This window comes from Sinocyclocheilus grahami, unplaced genomic scaffold (assembly GCF_001515645.1).
Source record: "Sinocyclocheilus grahami isolate Dianchi unplaced genomic scaffold, SAMN03320097.WGS_v1.1 scaffold418.1, whole genome shotgun sequence".
Classification (NCBI taxonomy): Eukaryota; Metazoa; Chordata; class Actinopteri; order Cypriniformes; family Cyprinidae; genus Sinocyclocheilus; species Sinocyclocheilus grahami.
The window spans coordinates 355335-377203 of record NW_015505597.1 but is presented as its reverse complement, the minus strand read 5'-3'; the positions used below and the strand labels follow the sequence as shown (position 1 = coordinate 377203).

The 21869-nt window shown below is 38.3% G+C and overlaps 1 protein-coding gene across 1 annotated transcript in view; it reads right to left on the bottom strand.

The window, feature by feature from the left end:
- Nucleotides 1–21869, bottom strand: part of LOC107551199 (triple functional domain protein-like) — a 168195-nt gene that overhangs the window by 98076 nt on the left and 48250 nt on the right. Inside the window, exons 3-4 of the mRNA XM_016232740.1 lie at nt 9910–9984; nt 8485–8599 (exon numbers count right to left, since the gene is read on the bottom strand). Of these exons, the coding sequence (XP_016088226.1) occupies nt 8485–8599; nt 9910–9984 (190 nt within the window). The remainder of the gene's footprint in view (nt 1–8484; nt 8600–9909; nt 9985–21869) is intronic.

Below are 21869 nucleotides of genomic sequence, written 5' to 3'. Positions count from 1 at the left end.
CCAGCACCGAGGTGAACCGAATGCCCCTGAACTTGGGAGGGTGCCGGGCGAATTGAATCGCGTAGCTGAGTCTGATGGTTCTCATGAGCCAGCGAGACGGCCTGGGGAGCGCTAACCAGGCTCCCAGCGACCGAACTAGCGGGACCAGGGAAACCACCGACGTACCTGCAGTGGGGCAGCGAGGTGGAACACAGCGACCCAACCCGGAGGCCGTGCGTCCGAGGGTGGGGTCTGAGTGCGCGGCGCACCACTTACCTGGCTCCATAGCTGGGTAGGGGGCTCGTGAGGAGGCACAGCATCCCCGAACCGGACCCTGCTGCCCATCGGTGAAAGGAGAGCGGGACGGCCATGTGGAGACAGGGTCTCGTGCACCGCCATCCTCGCCCTCTTGGGACCCGGAGGCAAAGGAAACTGCTCTTTTATTGAAGTTTTGGGTACCACTGGCTGGGTAGCCAGTGGCGGAACAAAAACAAACGGAACCATAAGATTCTCCACCCGGCCCTCCTCTGGCGGAAGGAGTGGTGCAGTCACCAAGCAGGATCCAAGAGCTCCGGGTCACCCGTATCAGGGACGCCGCCTGCTCTGGCGCTTCACAGGCTTGGCAGGGGCGGAGGCGGGCTGCGCCGGTTTCCTGCGGCTAGCTCCACGCTGCAGCCGTTGTGAAGGCTGCTGTTGTGGCCGCGCCGGAGTGGAGGTGGAGGCCGCAGGTGGGTGCCCTCGGCGACAAGCAGACAGAGGGGCTGCAGCCGGCGGTGGGCATGGCAAGGGGGATACCCCCCCGTTTAATGAGGAGGTATCTAGACCGCAACGCCTTACCCACACTGAGAACATGACTCATCTATGAGCGCTGCTTCAGTGTGCTGTAAGCCCAGGCACTAGAGGCAGCGATCATGACCATCAGATGGAGGCAGGAAACGACCGCATCCAGAAACGCACGAGCGGGAAGTCATCTTTAAAAAGACGCCCGTCGCTCGTGGAGCTCTTTTAGATATTTGCTCTTTTAGGAAAAAAAGGAAACACTCTTTTAGAGAGAGCGCTGAAGCACCCGGGGGGGTCGCGGCGAGACCGCAGAATGGCAGCTGCAGCACGCCGAAGATGAGCAGCACTGAATGGCAACCCCCGCTGACGCGCCGTAACACCAACGCCAGCTGTTTCTTCCAAACACTCTTCCAAACAAAAGCTGATGTGCGTTTGCACGCGCTCTCCTTTTATACCCGCGCTGCGGGGCGGGGTGCGCGTGGCGAAACACGCACGCCAACTGTCATTGGCTTGTTTAGTTTACACTCGAAGGTGATTGGGCTCTCGGCGAGATCCCAATTCGTCAGTCACGACTGACATAATGTAGAACGTGACTGACTGAAAGGGAACAGATTTTAGTACTTCAATATACTTCAATAAATGTAAATTTAAGTTAAAAACCATAAAATCTCAAATGTTGTTATCGTATTTTTTACGGTAACCACAGCTGCCATTTTTTTACCGTAAATTTTACGGCTATGGATTTTTATATTTTTTTACAGTGCATTAATATTTAAAATAAGCAACGATGCATTAAAAAGTGATATTAAAAATATTGACATTACAGGATATTTCTATTTCAAATAAATGCTGTTGTTCAAACTCTAAGAATATCAAAGACTATTAAGCAGCCACCGTTTTCAGCATTGATAATAATAATAAGGAATGCTTCTTGAATGCCAAATCAGCATATTAGAATGATTTGTGAAGTATCATGTGACGTGCCATCACAGGAATAAATTACATTTTAAAATATATTAGTTCTTTTTCTAAATTGTAATATTTCACAATATTACTGTATTACTGTATTTTGAACAAATAAATGCAGTCTTGGTGAACATAAGAGACTTCTTTTGAAAAACATGTATAAATAAAATAAAAATAAAAATATTTTGAACGGTAATGTATGTATCAAATTTAATACAAGCAAAACCACCATTTAAATTTCAACAATACAAACTCATCTCAAATAATCAAATAAATAAATAAGCCTGTGATTTTAAGTGCTTAGTGGTTTATATATTGTGTTATCGGTGTAATTGCAATGGATGGATTTTCTGATTTGTCCACAGTTAGGTGGTCACTGCATGATTTTAATGCACAACATGGAATCAAAGAACCACGTAATGCACCTCAAAGTTCATTAAAATCATGTATTATCCCACTTAAACCATGGTCACTTGACAGCACTGACAAGTTAAAGCTGTTATTGATGGTAGCAGAGCAAAACTAGACTGGAGAGGTAAAAAATGACGGCTGTTTTAGTCAGTTACGGCTTGTTAGATATATCATTCTGCACGCTTTAATTCATACACAGAGATAAAGTAGTGGTAAGATTACGTATGTATAAATTAATTTATTTGAATGAATTATGACATTTATTTTAATTAATAATTGAGAGAGAGAGAGAGAGAGAGAGAGAGAGTATGTGTGCCTGTAAGTTTATTTAATTCAAAAACTGTGGCATTACCACCTCATTGCTGCAAATGAATTAATAAACGTCACAGGGCAGCATTGACAACAAGTTGCTCCAGAAAGTTTCTTTGTGTTCAGCACAATCTCCAGTCTTGGTGTGTGAGTCTTCTGTGCGTTTTTGTGTGCTTTAAATGAAGGCTGCGTATTGGAACTACCTGTGCATTACATGGTTTAAACACACACCTTCCAGCCAATCAGACTCAAGCAGATCATGGTATAATGGTAATATTAGGAGTTAAAAACTGAACAAAAGTGATTTTATCATATTAGTCAATATTAACAAACTAAAAGTATTGTGGGTATATTTCCAAAACAGTGTGTGTTTAAACATTTATCCTTGCGCAATGCCTTGCCTCATAGACTTGCATTGTAAGTGCATTAATATACACACACATGTTGGGTTTGATTTCAAGAATTCATGGATGTGTTATAATTATTTTATGTGAGACTCAAGTAGATCATGGTATAATGGTAATATTAGGAGTTAAAAACTGAACAAAAGTGATTTTTATCATATTAGTCAATATTAACAAACTAAAAGTATTGTGGGTATATTTCCAAAACAGTGTGTGTTTAAACATTTATCCTTGCGCAATGCCTTGCCTCATAGACTTGCATTGTAAGTGCATTAATATACACACACATGTTGGGTTTGATTTCAAGAATTCATGGATGTGTTATAATTATTTTATGTGGTGCTTGACACCATGTGGGTTGGATTGAGTCAGGAACATTTCTTTAACGTGTGAAAGAATGAGAAATTTTCTTAGGAGTGAAGAAACAGAAGAGAGAAAGACATGAAAGAGTAATGGAGGACAACCAGTGTGGCCTAAAATCTTCAGTTTTAGGCCAAACAACATATCTACACCCCTGGCTATCTGATATACACCAGACACCAAAACCAACAAACCAAAAGCGTCTATACACTTCCTCACTAAACCACTTGTTTTCCTAACCAGGGGCCACATATGGGTCTCCAGCATACTGTAATACTGAATATCTGAGTTTCCGAGCAAAGGGTCAGAAGTGCATTATTTATTTTCAAATTGCCATATTATTCTGTGCAAAAGTGGAGAATGTGTTTACAGCTGTCGAGAAGATGAACTTTAATTTCTATATTATTCAGTTTGGCTCAAACAGAGTGATTACGGACAAAAAAAGTTTGGGAGGACCCTGCGGCAAATGATAACCTACATAAAGTTTTGAACTGTGCAGAGCTGGAACCCTCTGGCTGAAAGCAGAGATTCACGTAGAGCTGGTTGACTTTCACTGAGTCAAATCAATGCTAACTACAGAAGGACACAGCAGGGAAAAGACAAATTGGCCATGTGATGTCTAAACAAACCAGAAACCTGGGAGCTTCAAAACAAAACCAGGACTTGACAAGAATACATAAACTAGACTTGAAAGTATTCCTGAAGAAAATGCAAATGATTCTCACTGAGATGCTTAGGTGTAATGGTAAGGTGTATGCAGTTGTTAAGCTATTCTGCGTGTTAAAGTGTGTGTACGATAGGAGAAAGCTAAGCCACAGGCATTACTTGCAAATGAATATAGATATGAAAATCAATTACTGTAAATTAAACAAAATGAAAACTTGCTTGTGAAAATGCTTTCTTGAGCAGCAGTTTTCATTTCATTAGAAACATGCTAGTAACCCACCAAAACACCCAAGCAACTGTCTCAATGCCACAGCAACCACCCAGAACAACCTAGCAGCCAACCAGCAACTCCCTTACAATTACAGAGAGCGGAGTTTCAAAGATGGCTGCCGAGTGAAATGACTTGACTACAACAACAACAACGCTATTATATATACAGTCTCTATTATATTCTGATTCCTATATAATATCTTCAAGAAAGTGTTATAGAATTTATGGCACTAGATATGTCAAAGTAAGCAGAGTGGTAACTGTGTTTACATGATTTAGTGTCACGTGATCTTTCAGAAATCATTACAATATGCAGATTTGGTGCTCAAGTAACATTTCTTATTATTTTCAATGTAGAAAACAGTTGTGCTGCTTAATAGTTCTATGGAAATCATGATACTTTTTTTCAGGAGTCTTTGATGAACATAATATTCAAAACAACATAATCTATTGTAAACAAATATTTTGTAACAACCCTAGTGAAAAATAAAGATACTAAAATGTATTTGAAATACATTTATTTCATGCTAAGTATACTACAAATGCATTTACATTTTATGTACTTAATAAAAATACCCTGCAGTTGTACTTTTGGTGTACTAAACTGGTATACTTAAAGTCTGCTAAATTTGAACAACTAATTTAGTGCTTAGTGCACTTTAATTGTGCGGAAGTAGCTCTGAAGTACAACTAAAGATATACTGAAGTATATTTGATTGTGCTAAAGTTGAACTATTGTAAGTGTACATTAGGTACTCTTTAAATATCTTGCATTTAAAGACAATATTATTCAAAGATCACACAGTCCTCATTTCAGGTTTAATATTAAGAAATGTGCATTGTGCACAAGTAGTTTGTTGCAACCTAGAATTAAACTGCTGGTCTCATCTGGCCAGAGGAGAATGGCACACTATTTTGACACACTATTTCTCTGTTTAATACTGTAAAGCTGCTATTGGCACAATGGAGCGGTTCGCTTTCACATGGCAAAGTTTCTAAACGGACCAAATTTGTTAATACAAGTCATGCGCGAGTAAACTGTTCTCTCATTGGTCAAAGTTCCACGGTTTATTTTCCGGGATTCCACTGAGCTGTCACGCCTGTCATCCGTCAGGATGGAACGATAACAGCTTCGCGGGCTTATTGTTGTTTTTTTTCTTTGTCGTTATATTATTTTATCATTTTTAGCAGGAGTCCAGGATTCATCGGGAAAACATTTTTAAAATGCACCTACGAGGAAGAAGAGCAATAAGACGGCACTATAAAATGAAAAAGTATGCTTTGATTTTGAATGGCGAAGACGTGCTCACCCACAGACATTCACAGGTTCATTTTGAGGTATTAGCAAAACAACAAAGCTATTGTCACAGATCGGCCAGGCTCCGCCATCACCCAATCACAACGATCCCTCTCACCTGAGTTCTGAGCACCTGCACCTGTCACCAATCAAGCACCTCATTACCAGCCTGCATAAAAGCACACACCTCAGACACCCTCACTGTCCAGTCTCGCATGCACGTAGAGGACTCAATGACTTTGCTACTGCTTCCATGTGAATGCTTCCTGCAGTACTTACCTCCTGTGTTCCTCCTAGTTCACGGATCGCTGAGGTGTGTGCTCCTCCTGCCTGCATTCCAGCTCCGGTAAAGCCAAAGACCCGGATTACCCCGCTCATCATATCCTTTGAACGATTCCCTCACCAGCCAAAGACCCGGATTACCCCGCTCATCATATCCTTCGAACGATTCCCTCACCATCACATCCTCTGAACCCTACCCCAGTACTCTCTGTGACCGAATAAACCTATTTTGATATACTAACCTGTTGCGTTAGACCTCTTCCGTTACAGCTATTGCTTTTCACAGAACTTACGTAATTACCCATTATACATTGTGATATAGCCTGGTTCGTTGGCCCGTTAGATCGGATTGCTTTCTCACTATAACCGAACCGCTCCAGAGTTCGTTTTCAATCAAGCCGAGACCACCTCAATCAGGCGATCTCGGACCGATTGTTTTGGCGCGGATCCGAGCACGATTGCCGTGTTCACATATGCCCGAACAAACCGAGCTAAAAACGCGCCAGGTGTGAAAGCACCCTTATGAAATAAATGTATATTAAATGTATAGTTTTTCCCCCTAGGAATATACATTTACTGTTAACTTTGATCAATATATTGCATCCTTGCTGAAGAAAAGCCTTGATTTATTTAAAAAAAAAAAAAAACTTTTGGGTCTCCTTATCCCGATCAGATGGATTTCTAATGAATTGACTGGTTTTGCTGATTTTGTCAGTGAAAATATGACAAGCAAATCGTGACTGCACCTTTACTGAATGGCTAATTTTAAATGAAATGGCCAAAAATAGATCAACCGCTAGTCTATCTTTCCTTGAGCAGCTAGGATGAACACAATGATGAGTGAACTGTAACTTTACAATTCAAGCAGCTGGCTGACTTCCACACCTGTGCTGCCATGGGATCAATCCCTCAACGTTTCAACTGCCTGAACCTGATCTATTACGACTACGAATTTAGTTGCATAATAACACTGACACACAGACAAAGACACACACACACACACACACACACACTGCATACCTGGGAATGCCTGCAAGGTACGCAATAAGTCGTCTGAGGTCCTCCTGTCGTATTCTGTCATGGTTACTCCTGGCTGGAAACGTAAGGACTGGCCCTCCACGACGATCTCTTCCACCTGCAGGCCAAATCAACTCACTATATAATTGGCTGGAACAACAACGTCTGTGTCACTCAAGCATTAGTAAAATAGGGCAATGGCTAATCTTATGAAACTCCAAATAGCCTACCTACTGTATATAGTGATGCTTTTGAACACCATGGCCTACTTATCATAGCCAACCATGCCAAGTTCTGTTTAACTAGCTTCCGTTTTTGTTCCTCCTAGTTCACGGATCGCTGAGGTGTGTGCTCCTCCTGCCTGCATTCCAGCTCCGGTAAAGCCAAAGACCCGGATTACCCCGCTCATCATATCCTTCGAACGATTCCCTCACCATCACATCCTCTGAACCCTACCCCAGTACTCTCTGTGACCGAATAAACCTATTTTGATATACTAACCTGTTGCGTTAGACCTCTTCCGTTACAGCTATTGCTTTTCACGGAACTTACGTAATTACCCATTATACATTGTGATATAGCCTGGTTCGTTGGCCCGTTAGATCGGATTGCTTTCTCACTATAACCGAACCGCTCCAGAGTTCGTTTTCAATCAAGCCGAGACCACCTCAATCAGGCGATCTCGGACCGATTGTTTTGGCGCGGATCCGAGCACGATTGCCGTGTTCACATATGCCCGAACAAACCGAGCTAAAAACGCGCCAGGTGTGAAAGCACCCTTATGAAATAAATGTATATTAAATGTATAGTTTTTCCCCCTAGGAATATACATTTACTGTTAACTTTGATCAATATATTGCATCCTTGCTGAAGAAAAGCCTTGATTTATTTAAAAAAACAAAAAAAAAAAAAAAACTTTTGGGTCTCCTTATCCCGATCAGATGGATTTCTAATGAATTGACTGGTTTTGCTGATTTTGTCAGTGAAAATATGACAAGCAAATCGTGACTGCACCTTTACTGAATGGCTAATTTTAAATGAAATGGCCAAAAATAGATCAACCGCTAGTCTATCTTTCCTTGAGCAGCTAGGATGAACACAATGATGAGTGAACTGTAACTTTACAATTCAAGCAGCTGGCTGACTTCCACACCTGTGCTGCCATGGGATCAATCCCTCAACGTTTCAACTGCCTGAACCTGATCTATTACGACTACGAATTTAGTTGCATAATAACACTGACACACAGACAAAGACACACACACACACACACACACACACTGCATACCCCCCCCTAGGAATATACATTTACTGTTAACTTTGATCAATATATTGCATCCTTGCTGAAGAAAAGCCTTGATTTATTTAAAAAAAAAAAAAAACTTTTGGGTCTCCTTATCCCGATCAGATGGATTTCTAATGAATTGACTGGTTTTGCTGATTTTGTCAGTGAAAATATGACAAGCAAATCGTGACTGCACCTTTACTGAATGGCTAATTTTAAATGAAATGGCCAAAAATAGATCAACCGCTAGTCTATCTTTCCTTGAGCAGCTAGGATGAACACAATGATGAGTGAACTGTAACTTTACAATTCAAGCAGCTGGCTGACTTCCACACCTGTGCTGCCATGGGATCAATCCCTCAACGTTTCAACTGCCTGAACCTGATCTATTACGACTACGAATTTAGTTGCATAATAACACTGACACACAGACAAAGACACACACACACACTGCATACCTGGGAATGCCTGCAAGGTACGCAATAAGTCGTCTGAGGTCCTCCTGTCGTATTCTGTCATGGTTACTCCTGGCTGGAAACGTAAGGACTGGCCCTCCACGACGATCTCTTCCACCTGCAGGCCAAATCAACTCACTATATAATTGGCTGGAACAACAACGTCTGTGTCACTCAAGCATTAGTAAAATAGGGCAATGGCTAATCTTATGAAACTCCAAATAGCCTACCTACTGTATATAGTGATGCTTTTGAACACCATGGCCTACTTATCATAGCCAACCATGCCAAGTTGTGTTTAACTAGCTTCCGTTTTTGTCTAATACAGAATATGATGTCTCACATCATTGCTGGGGTAATATGATTGCTTCATATCGCTATTTCAAACCTACTTCCGTTACACTTTCTTTGAAGTGCAGAGGTGGAAGAAGGGCAAAATTGGAAATGAGTTATATCTCTACTTAGACAAGCTGAGCTGATGATAAGCAAGTTGGCCTGCCAAAGATTAAGATGTTCGTAAGCTATCTGGGTCAGCAGCCAGCTAAACACTCACTGCATTTCCCCAGCGATGCTGCTCTGCCTTTGAGCTCACATATCTCAGAGTGTTAATGACTGTCACTGCAAATACGTTTCCTCTCGTTAATATTCATAGAAATCTGGGCCTTTGGATATGGAGAGAACACTTCTAAATAAATGGCTTCGAATGGAGCGGGAAGTAAGTTTCTTTTTCACTCCTTTCTTAACTATGATGGGTTTTTTAGACATGGGACCATGGTTTATAAATTTTGGGGTCGGCAAGAGATTGAAATATTTTTTAAACAAGCCTCTTAGGCTCACCTGGGCTGCATTAATTTGATCTAAAATACAATAAAAAGTAATACTATGAAATATTTTTACAATTTATTATTTTTATTATTATTATTTTAATTTATTTTAAAATGTCATTTATTTCCGAGATAGCAAAGCTGAATTTTCAGCAGCCATTACTCCAGTCTTCAGTGTCACATAAATAATTCCAACAATCTGATTTGGTGCTGAATTCACATTTCTTAATATTATCAATATTGAAAACCGATGTGCTCCTATATATTTTTGATGAAACCATTATACATTTTTTTCAGGATTCTTTAATGAATATAGTTCAGAACAAAAGCATCTATATTAAATAGAATTTTTCTAACATTACAGTATGTTTTACTGTTACGTTTGATTAATATTAAGCATCTTCTGAATAAAAGCATTACTTTCCTAAAAAAAAAACCAGCTTACTTTTGTAAAATTTACATTTATGCATTAAGCAGACACTTTTATCCAAAGCAACTTACACAAGAGGAACACAGCAATTCATCAAAAAGCCAACAAACATTGCCAGATAGACAACTACTGTAGATTAGGAAACCCAAAACATAGAATAATATATAGGCTCACCTGATAAGAATGCCACCTTTTCTTTAAGGATGGGAAGAACTTCAACAGCCTTCATGTCTTCATTTCTGTGGAACCCTGGAAGGATTCAAAAACTGGTCAGTCTCCAAAGCACATGATGACAAACACATTCACACAACTTGTAAACAGGAAAAGCAACACATGATATCATTTATTCATAGGTTGATTAGCCTACATTTATGAAACAGCACACTAGAACTATGGCAGGATAATAGCTAAAACATGCAGAGATTTATCACATTCATATTTTTTTGATTTACTTCAATGTGTTTAAAATGTGTTTGATTATATGGTGTGCAGTTAATAACATATTTAGTTCTGTATGTCAAGGCCTCCCGAGTCAGATACATGCCCGCTCCACCCCTGATCCTCATTCTCTCTCTCCCCTGCCTACTCAACAGATGGCAAGATCTTAATTCATCAACAGCTTCGCCAATGCATATAACATGCTAATGTGCACTCATTGACACCAATCTCCCTCAATACAAATAGTGTCAAAATCTTGCATTAAACCAATTCGCCAATTAAAATTTCAAATATATCACCCATCTTAAGAATAACAGGGTTATACAAAATATCAAAAAGTCAGTACCCAGTGAGTACATAAAGGTCAATCAGAATTCTGTGCTCAGGAAAAGTATTGGGTTCTGCTTTAAAGGGGTCATATGATGCGATTTCAAGTTTTCCTTTCTCTTTGGAGTGTTACAAGCTGATTGAGCATAGATAAGATCCCTGAAGTTGCAAAGACTAAAGTCTCAAAACCAAAGAGATATTCTTTATCAAAGTTAAGACTCTGCCACGCCCCCCTAAAATGGCTCGTTCTAACACGCCCCCACATATCTACCTCACTATGTAGAAATATTTGCATATTGCCGCCCAAATGTGCACGCAAAGAAAGAAGGCACTTAATGTTGAAGCAGCCATGTCAGGGAGACGCTGTGTGTTTCTAGGCGAAAGCAAAAGCACTTTATTTGGCCTTCCGAAAGTAGATGCATTTAGGAAATCTTTAAGATTACTTACAACAGAACAGCAATGCATTTTATGGACGACCGTTTCGTGAACCTAGGAGAGGAGGTAATTCAGAATCAGCTACTGTTTGCTATTGACTGTACAAATGCGGAGTTTTGTGCATCGTGTGTGTGTGTGCGCGAGCGAGCGAGAGAGAGCAGGAGCGAGACACATCACAGTGGAGTCAGCTGTCTTAACCGTGGCTTGTGTACTGCAATCACATATTCATCACTGTGTCTGTCACGAGACTCTGTTCCCCTTTCAGGCTCTGTCTTTACATTTATTTTGAAAGATGAAGCTCGCGATTATGGTAAGGGGCGTTACATTTCCGATGAGTGCTTGCGGTGTTCAGCCAATCACAATGCACTGGGTCAGCTGGCCAATCAGAGCAGACTGCGCTTGTCGGGAGGAGGGACTTTGTAGAAAACGATGCGTTTGAGAGAGGCGGGGCATAGAGGACCTACAATAATGAACAGTATTTGAAAACCAATGTGTTTTTTGACCATTTAAGCATGTCAACATATTCTGTTACACCAAATACACAAAATAATGATCTTTAAAAAACCATCATATGACCCCTTTAAACATCTTGTTGAACGTCTGATTAATATCTTCTATACAGACACTTTTAATGTTTTCGAAAGAAGTCTTTTATGCTCACCAGACTGCATTTTTCTGATTAAAAAAATGCAGTAAAACAGTAACACTGTGAATTTTCAGTACTCCAGTCTGATCCAGCCACATGAACTTTCACAAATAATTCTAATATGCTGATCTGGTGCTTAAGAAACATTTCGTCTTATTATCAACGCAGAATATTTGTGGAAACTGTAATATATCTTTTTCCAGATTCAAAAGAACAACATTTACTTAAAATACAAATCTTTTGTAACTGTCACTTTACTGTCCCTTTTGATCAATTTACTGCATCCTTTCTGAATAAAAGTATTATTATTATTAATAATATATATATATAACAGAATTCTGGAACTGACACAAGGATAACTTCTGCTGGCACATTTGGTGGTCCATATGCAAACAAATAATCACATAATTGCCAAATATTCACTGGTTAATTGGCCTGTACAATGTTTATCTAAAAATATATGATAAAAAGTAGCCTAAATGTTCCAGACAAAATATATACAGTGCTGTGAAAAAGTTTTTCCTGTTTTTATTTTTTGCATATTTGTCACACTTGAATGATTCAGATCAAAATAATTTTAATATTACACAAAGATAACCCGAGTAAATACAAAATGCAGTTTTGAAATAATGAATTCATTTATTAAATGAAAAAGCTTTCCAAACCTGCCTGGCACTGCGTGAAAAAGTAATTGCCCCCTACATCTAATAACTGGTTGTGCCACCCTTTGCAGCAACAACTGCAATCAAGTGTTTGCGATAACTGGCAACGGGTCTTTCACATCACTGTGGAGGAATTTTGGCCCACTCTTCTTTGCAGAATTGTTTTAATTCACCCACATTAGAGGGTTTTCGAGCATGAATGGACTGTTTAAGGTCGTGCCACAGCATCTCAATCGGATTTAAGTCCGGACTTTGACTTGGCCACTCCAAAACCTTAAGTGTGTTTGGGATCATTGTCCTACTGCATAACCCAAGTGCGCTTGAGCTTGAGGTCAAACTGATGGTCGGACATTCTCCTTCAGGATTTCCTGAGAGTGCAGAATTCATGGTTCAATCAATTATGGCAAGTCGTCCAGGTCCTGAAGCTGCAAAGCAGCCCCAGATCATCACACTACCACCACCATGTTCGATTGTCGGTATGATGTTCTTTTTATGAAATGTTGTGTTGGTTTTACGCCAGATGTAACGGGACACACACCTTCCAAAAAGTTAAACTTGTGTCGCATCAGTCCACAGAATATTTGCCCAAAAGTCTTAGGGATAATCAAGATATTTATTTGGCAAATGTGAGACGAGCCTTTGTGTTATTTTTGGTCAGCAGTGACTTTTGCCTTGGAACTCTCCCATGGATGCCGTTTTTGCCCAGTCTCTTTCTTATTGTTGAATCATGAACACTGACCTTAATTGAGGCAAGTGAGGCCTGCAGTTCTTTAGATGTTGTTTGATCTGAATCTTTTAAGTGTGACAAAAATGTTAAAAACCGGAAGGGGGCGAAAAATTTTTCACGGCATTGTACTTCACCACACTTTCAGAGCACAGCCGAATAAAACACAAATGTATAAATAAATAGGCTACACGTCTACCTAAGTAGGTGTTTTTCACTGTAAAATAGCTTTTTTTTGTTATTGTGTGGAGGTTGGGTTTCATAAAGGCAGGGCTGGATGGGTGAATAATAATATGAATGTTAATGGGAGGAACTTTTTTTCACCAGTTTTTCCTCTAAACCCACAGGGAAATGCCATTACCATATAAAACCCAGCACAGTCCGACTCCACACTCGTGGATGGTACAGTTCACAATTGGGTAGCAAACAGTAAACCACACCATAACACCTTATCAGAGAATTTTACAAAAAAAAACATGATAGAGTGATTAAGATCACTCAGATTAGCTTATATTTTGACACAGAAGAAAATGGTGTAGAGACAATTTTCACTCAGAAATTGCTAGTAAATTTTGCAATTAATTATAAAGAAACAGCTAGTAAAACATTTAATTACACGAACTTTAAAAAAATGGAAAAACTGAAATATATTTTGTTGTGTGTGTGTGTGTGTGTGTAATTATTTATTTATTTATTTATTTTTACCATGTATGCTGTATATAGAATGCTAACAAGACTATTATAATGATTGTGCTCTTCTTGAAGCAAAAAAAGAAGTAAACAAGACTAAAGCCTGGTAAATATAAGCACAGTATCTGGGTCAACATATTGCTATGCGGCCTTAAAGGCCAAGCATATGCAGTGTTTGTCAATTTATTTATTTATTTATTTATTTTTACCATGTATGCTGTATATAGAATGCCAACAAGACTATTATAATGATTGTGCTCTTCTTGAAGCAAAAAAAGAAGTAAACAAGACTAAAGCCTGGTAAATATAAGCACAGTATCTGGGTCAACATATTGCTATGCGGCCTTAAAGGCCAAGCATATGCAGTGTTTGTCAATTTATTATTATTATTTTTTTATGAAGCTGACTCTCATATCCCAATTTGGAAAGGCATCATTACTAAACTTGTTCGTAATTCAGTTATCTAAGTTACACTTTTTAAATTGCTGGTTGTTTATATTGAGACAAATACATAAACTGTGTATAAAATTATTATTCTGAATAACCAGTCTTACTGAAGGGCATAAATGTGCAGTGCATGTCTCCACACTGCTACTGATTTAATTAGCTTTATGAGGGAGTCAGCAGAAGTCAGGCTTGATTGCCCATCATAACATATTATGTCACTAGGCTAAATTGGCCACCACTTCCTGGCGTAAGGTTATGGCTGTCTGCAGGGAGATATAATGACTGGGGCATGTGCAATAGTAGTATCCAGGGACTTCATGGGCATGTTGTATATGTGTGTGTGTGTGTTATTTCCCCCATGTCGATGACCTCATCACAATCCAATATTCGCATAACCTTTACGCTGTTTGTATGTGTGTGGGCTTGTGCGTCACTCCTTCTTCTTATATCTTTACTTATACTTCTTTAGTGACTTCATCTTAAGCCACTACCCACATAAAACGGTTACATACCGGTGTGTGTGTATTGTGGGTGTGCATTCTATTTCTGCAATTCATTTACATTTAGCTTACACATGTCTGCTGATGCTCTGGCGTTTTCAGTGGCCCTAATACAACATGAACCATACATACCTTTGCAGGTACTGAGTTAAAATGTTCTGAACTTTTATCCATCAGCAACATGAATGATGATCCATCAGCAGCGGATCAATCCTTAGGCACATATAATTGTACATTACATATAACATATAACACATTTTGACAAGTAAAAACGTAGCTTTTTGAAAATGCTGTTTTTGCGTAATGTGTACTGGTATCAGGGTGCTCGAAAATGTCATACAACGCTATTTCTAAACATTATATCACAACCAAATTTCATTGTGTTCAGTCTACTTATGTAAAACTAATGTTTGCTTAATTTGTGTCGGGCCTACATTAACCATTTTAGTTGCATTAACTGAAAAAATGCATGGGTGGATTTTTAGTGTTTTAGTTCCCAGCATGCTTTGCATATAGGACTATATTGAGACAATAAATACTAGTGCTGTCAAATGATTAATCACATACAAAATAAAAGTTTTTGTTTATATAATATATATGTGTGTACTGTGTACAATTATGTATATATAAATACACACACATACAGTCTATATTTCGAAAATATTCACATGTATTTACATTTATATTCATATACTTTATATTATATATAAATATATAAAAATATAAACATAATATATTTTTCTTAAATATATACATGCATGTGTGTGTATTTATATATACCTAATAAATATACATAGTACACACACATATTATGTAAAAAAAAACTTTTATTTTGGATGCGATTAATCGCGATTAATCATTTGACAGCACTAAATAATACTGAAATTAATTTATGTATTTTTGAGTAAAACCAAAGATCTTTTAGTGTTTATTGTTCATTTATTTTGTACATTTACTGTAAAAGAGCTTGTGGTTAGGATTGTTAAATAAGGACTATGGTGTTCATGGGCTTCATTTATTGAACATAGTTGTATAAATACTTGCATTAAAAAAGTTGAGTAAATTTAAAAATATATATATATACTTATTTACATGATTAATTTTACTTAAGTAGATGTACTTAATTACATGTGTGAAATTTACGTGAAACTATGGTGGCCGAGAAGTGCAACACAAATCACAACTATGAAAACAAAATAACAAATTACAAACGCAAATGCAAATCTACAAAACAAAATAACAATTAAGAAAACAACAACAATTCTGAAAACATTATAACAAGTCAGAAAACACAATGACAAATCCGAAAACAAAATAGCAAGTCAGAAAACACAATGACAAATCCAAGTATAGGTCTCTGCGGACCAAAAAGGGGGCGTTTCTCAAAGGTTCGAAATCATTTTCATCTCATCTAAATTATAATGCCTGAATACTGCCTGATAAAGTAGCGTTTATGAGAGCTGCACAGCTTTTGTGTACAGCTGTTACGAGGGAAACCATTCCAAAAGCGCCTCCTACTGGCAGATTATCAATTTGCATGTTCAATACGGCCGTTTTCTACTTTTGAACTGTCTTAAAGGAACACTTCACTGTTTTTAAAAATAGGCTAATTTTCCAAACTCCTCTAGAGTTAAACAGTTGAGTTTTACCGTTTTCGAATCCATTCAGCCGATCTCTGGGTCTGGCGGTAGCAATTTTAGCTGCAGCTTAGCATAGATCATTGAATCTGATTAGACCATTAGCATCTCGCTCAAAAATGACCAAAGAGTTTTGATATTTGTCCTATTTAAAACTTGACTCTTCTGTAGTTACATCGTGTACTAAGACCGACAGAAAATGAAAAGTTGCGATTTTCTAGGCCGATATGGCTAGGAACTATACTGTACTGTTTCCAGTGTAGTTTAGTTTAGTGTAGTTAATTTTTGTTCTATATGTTTTGACAGTAACCTCTGACCTTAATAGCAGCCATCTTGTTTTACTCAGTTGATGCTGATAGTCACACAGTTAAAGCAGCTATTTTCAATCTTTTCATCATCTTTTCAATCATTTAAAGAAGCTTTGTCTGTAAGTATTAAAGTGTTTACAAGAACTTTATCATCATCTTATATTTGGTATTGGTTATTGGTTATTTATGTTATTCAGGATAAATTTTATGTTTAGAGAGGTTATTTTCAGTACAGTGTTACATGCATCTGCGTTATTATTGTGTATAGTATATGCAGTTATCCCTTAAGTGAACTGTTTATCTTTAATGCACATTCACTAGAAACTTATTTTTTCATTTTTTTTGTATTTCAGTTTTACTCTGTTCCACTTATATTGGTGGTCATAATAAATCCATGCTTCAATTCAACGTCACTGTGGAAGGAGTTATCTATCTGCCTAGTTCAAGAAGGGGAACTCTTTTACAAGGGCAGAATATATACTCTCATTCTGGCTTAATAATCAAGGAACTTTGCTGCCGTACCATGGGTGCAGCAGGCGCAATGATATTATGGATAATGGATATAACTCAATTCGTTTAATTTTCATAATAAAAAGACTGTTCAACTCTTAATATTTTGTATTTAAACTCCCCTTTAAATTCGTTCCGCCCCACAAAAAATCCTAATTTAACACACCTCTGCCTGTTTTTTTTTGCATTCCCATTTGCTCAAGTAGCAAAAGAAAAACCCAGATAGTGTTTTCACGACTTATAAAAAGAAGAGAAAAAATAGAGAGATACTGATAACGGTCAGAAGAAAGAGCTATGTCAAATTTACCATCACTCCATAGACTCCATAGACGCTGTATTAGAAACACCCTCGCATTAGCGTTAACTAGTTTTTCTATTCTGATTCAAAGGTAATATAATACAGAGTACAGCATTGTAAATGTACATGCATATTTTTTATTCCATAGTAATGACAATTTATACAATACATTTAAACCGAGCTACTTTAATACCATCTCCGTAGCTTTTTACCGCTATTCTCACACCAATGGTGCCGTCTCAAACTATACCTACATCTTCCGGTTTGTCTGATTTGTCGTTGTGTTTTCTGGATTGTTATTTTGTTTTCGGATTTGTCATTGTGTTTTGTGATTTGTTATAATGTTTTCGGAATTGTTGTTGTGTTTTGTGAATTGTTATTTTGTTTTTTAGATTTGCATTTGCATTTGCAATTTGTTATTTTGTTTTCATAATTGTGATTTGTTTTGCACGTCTCGGCCACCGTACGAAACATCTAAGTGCACAAACAAAAATACAGTAAATTTTACTCATTATTTCAGTGATGCAGTCAAGTGAACCATTCAACCGAACCAAAATGACAGCTTGTTTATTAGTCTTATTTCCCCAATTTTCACAACTTTACTATAACCAGCTTAACAATCCACAACACAATAAATCAACCAAATATAATAAGCTACCTCTTCCTTGTACGTTTTTGTCCAAACAAGCATCGAGATTTCACAGGACACTTTGTTGATCTCTATTTTTAAGAGTTTCTTTGTAGCTCTGCCCACCGTGAAACCTTCAGAACCTGCTCTACATAACTAAAATGCCATGTTATTTTTGCTTCCAAAGGATAGACAAAAGACTTTGACTAGGAATTTCAAATGGTAGGGCACTAAAAACCTTCACTGCTCAAACACTTCTATAAAACGTAAGAAATGACCCTCTCAAAAAAAAAAATCTCTTACAGAAAAGGCTCTTACAGAATCAGCATTCATTATTTACAGTATTCGCAGGGATGTGCATTTGCATTTGCGATTTGTTATTTTGTTTTCATAATTGTGATTTGTTTTGCACGTCTCGGCCACCGTACGAAACATCTAAGTGCACAAACAAAAATACAGTAAATTTTACTCATTACCTCTTCCTTGTACGTTTTTGCCCAAACAAGCATCGAGATTTCACAGGACACTTTGTTGATCTCTATTTTTAAGAGTTTCTTTGTAGCTCTGCCCACCGTGAAACCTTCAGAACCTGCTCTACATAACTAAAATGCCATGTTATTTTTGCTTCCAAAGGATAGACAAATGACTTTGACTAGGAATTTCAAATGGTAGGGCACTAAAAACCTTCACTGCTCAAACACTTCTATAAAACGTAAGAAATGACCCTCTCAAAAAAAAAAATCTCTTACAGAAAAGGCTCTTACAGAATCAGCATTCATTATTTACAGTATTCGCAGGGATGCTACAGAAAGTGCTGATCAGTAATAGGAGACACCACAAGCTGAGCACAATCATAATATTTAGTTGCCGCCAGTGTTCACAGCTTAAAGAGCACATGATCTGAACAAAATATATATATAATTCTGCAGAAAAGCTTGTGTGGCTCAAGGAAACTTAAGCCTTTTCCCGCTGTCCAGATATCCTCCAACAATAGAACAAAGGGATAACCATCATATCACTCAGCAGGCAAGCTGATTTAATGACACAGTGTCTGATGTGTCCATAAACACCTGACTGTCCTCTAAAAGTCTGGGGCGGGGTAGACTTTGACTAGGAATTTCAAATGGTAGGGCACTAAAAACCTTCACTGCTCAAACACTTCTATAAAACGTAAGAAATGACCCTCTCAAAAAAAAAAAATCTCTTACAGAAAAGGCTCTTACAGAATCAGCATTCATTATTTACAGTATTCGCAGGGATGCTACAGAAAGTGCTGATCAGTAATAGGAGACACCACAAGCTGAGCACAATCATAATATTTAGTTGCTTAAATGAGCAACTCATGAGCTTAAAGAGCACATGATCTGAACAAAATATATATATAATTCTGCAGAAAAGCTTGTGTGGCTCAAGGAAACTTAAGCCTTTTCCCGCTGTCCAGATATCCTCCAACAATAGAACAAAGTGATAACCATCATATCACTCAGCAGGCAAGCTGATTTAATGACACAGTGTCTGATGTGTCCATAAACACCTGACTGTCCTCTAAAAGTCTGGGGCGGGGTTTGTTTCATACATAACAGAGTAAAAATAATAATGAGCTTTTCCAGTGCTTCCTAAATTAACTGGTCTGCCAAGCGTGAAATACAAGTTGTCAATCAACCCTGGGGTCCAGTCATGCATTATTAATGACACAACTGAATTTAAACACCATCACTGCACAGTTTAACAAAGGAAGTAATACTGGAGCTACACACAGGGAAGTGTCCCACCACTCTTCTAAGTAGAGCAAAAGGTATTTTATGATGCTAAGAAGTCAGCTTTTCTACCCAATAGCCATACAATAGACAGACATGGCAAAAGTAAAAGGCGCTGTTAATATTCAGTTCACAGGTGGAATTCCCAGTTGTGGACAGATGATATCCTGGTGCTGGACAAGTGTGTGAACTTGACAAGCATTCAAAGACACGGATACAAGCAGTGCATGCAATGAATAAATGGCGTGGTGCAGCCCAGCAGTTAATTATTTTGACTAGTAAAAAGGTTAGTTGCAGTTTTGAATCCCACAATAGCTTTAAATAGTTCAAACTATTTTAATTTTGACCCTGTTTGACAGATCATGACAGGTCATGCAAAAAGAAACAAAAAAAACAATTCTATGCCATTTATGGTAATGGTGTATCTGTAAGAATGCAATTAGTTGCAGGAACAAATTCTACTAGCTTGCATTTACGTGGCAATAAATAAACGTTCGAACTGATTAGTTCATTGCATTTTTTTATTTTGATTTTATCGGTGGTAACTAATTTTGGCAGTAAGACTGACCCAAGCATATATGTAGTCATGTTGTCCAGTTTAGGCAACCCACACAATCCACTGTAAACGAATTTAATGTAGCAAAATAAATTGTTAAACACACCAACCATTGTCTGTTCCCCTGATTCAGATACAGCAGCTCAATTTACAAAACCGTGGGACTGATGATTCAAATGATTCAGCCAATTTAAGCCACAATGAAAACAAAATGATTGAGCAGTGTATATTGACTAAAACTGACCAGTGCGGTCGGAGTGCTTCTATATGAGAGACTTCTCATGCTCTGTGAGGTTTTGGCAAAACAAGGCAAGCAATATGGGCCTCCACTCTAATCATATACGGATGGAAACTTTTGGCTGTGTGTATGTCTGTGTTTATGTTGGCTGGTGCTAGGCTACATTTCCTTTTTTTGACTCCTGTCTAAATATAGGCCAGCCTCAGAGGTAAGGATGTGCCACTTTCTCAGCTTTGGGGATTGTGATTAAGCAGGCCAGTCCTCGGCCATTCCTCTGCACACCAGGCCCAGTTCACATCTCATTCTGTCAGTCCACATCAATCACGTCAAGTCAGAGACATACCTGATGGAATGAGGTGAGACGTATTATCAGGCAGCAAATGGGGCTGGAGGTAAAGATTCAGTTTCTAGATCAGTAGACTACTTTAAGAAAATGGGGCTCATCAGTTTCCAATGCATCTCTGTTGATGCAGTCTGTTTAAAGTATCAGCAAATATATCAGTCATTCATTTATGTTTATTTATCAGCAAAATTATAAGCCTTGGCATTATTTCTGTTAACCACTAAGTTAAAACTCATTTCTGCTACCACATACATGTAGCCCTATAACCCTGTAACAATATTTATCTCTATGGAATTGCTTACCAGTCAAGTTCACCCATTGTTTACTTGAGCAAACCAGGCAGCTGCATTCCAAACCATTTGTGTTGTGGCTAGTGTCACATTCGAATGATCTTCCTGATGACAAGCCCATCATATGTTGATCCTGCATATGTTTTGGTCTAGTGAAGCACTTCCTCAATTATAACATTAGCTTCCCAAAAGTGACATAGTTGTCATATTAGATGTAAATGCATTTATGAATCTTCTTATCAGTCTACTGTTAAGGATTTGCATGCAGGTATACTATCAAGCCATATTAACCATTCTTTCCAATTCTAGTTTTTGGTATCAACAAAATCCACTATCCACTAGGCTTGCTGCGATAGACGGTGTTTTCGGTGTTAAGCCGCAACACCGGTTACGACATTTGCCTACCGCGCCACCGCCCCCCACCGTCGTTTTGATTTTTTTATAGAAACAAAAATCATTTAGCCTAGTTCAGTTAGAGGACAGACACTTTTAAAAACTAAATGCTCAATGCAGCGTGCCGAACCGTGCACGAACGACAGTACACCACGGAACAGGAGTCAGATTTTATTTATCACGTGAGGAGAATGAGTCGAGCTGACTGACAAGAGTGAGGTGAGAAAGACAAGACGATGGCAGAAGATTGTTTAGAAAGGAAATGCAAAGGCGTCTGTTTGGCAATATTTTAGATTTTGAAAAGCCT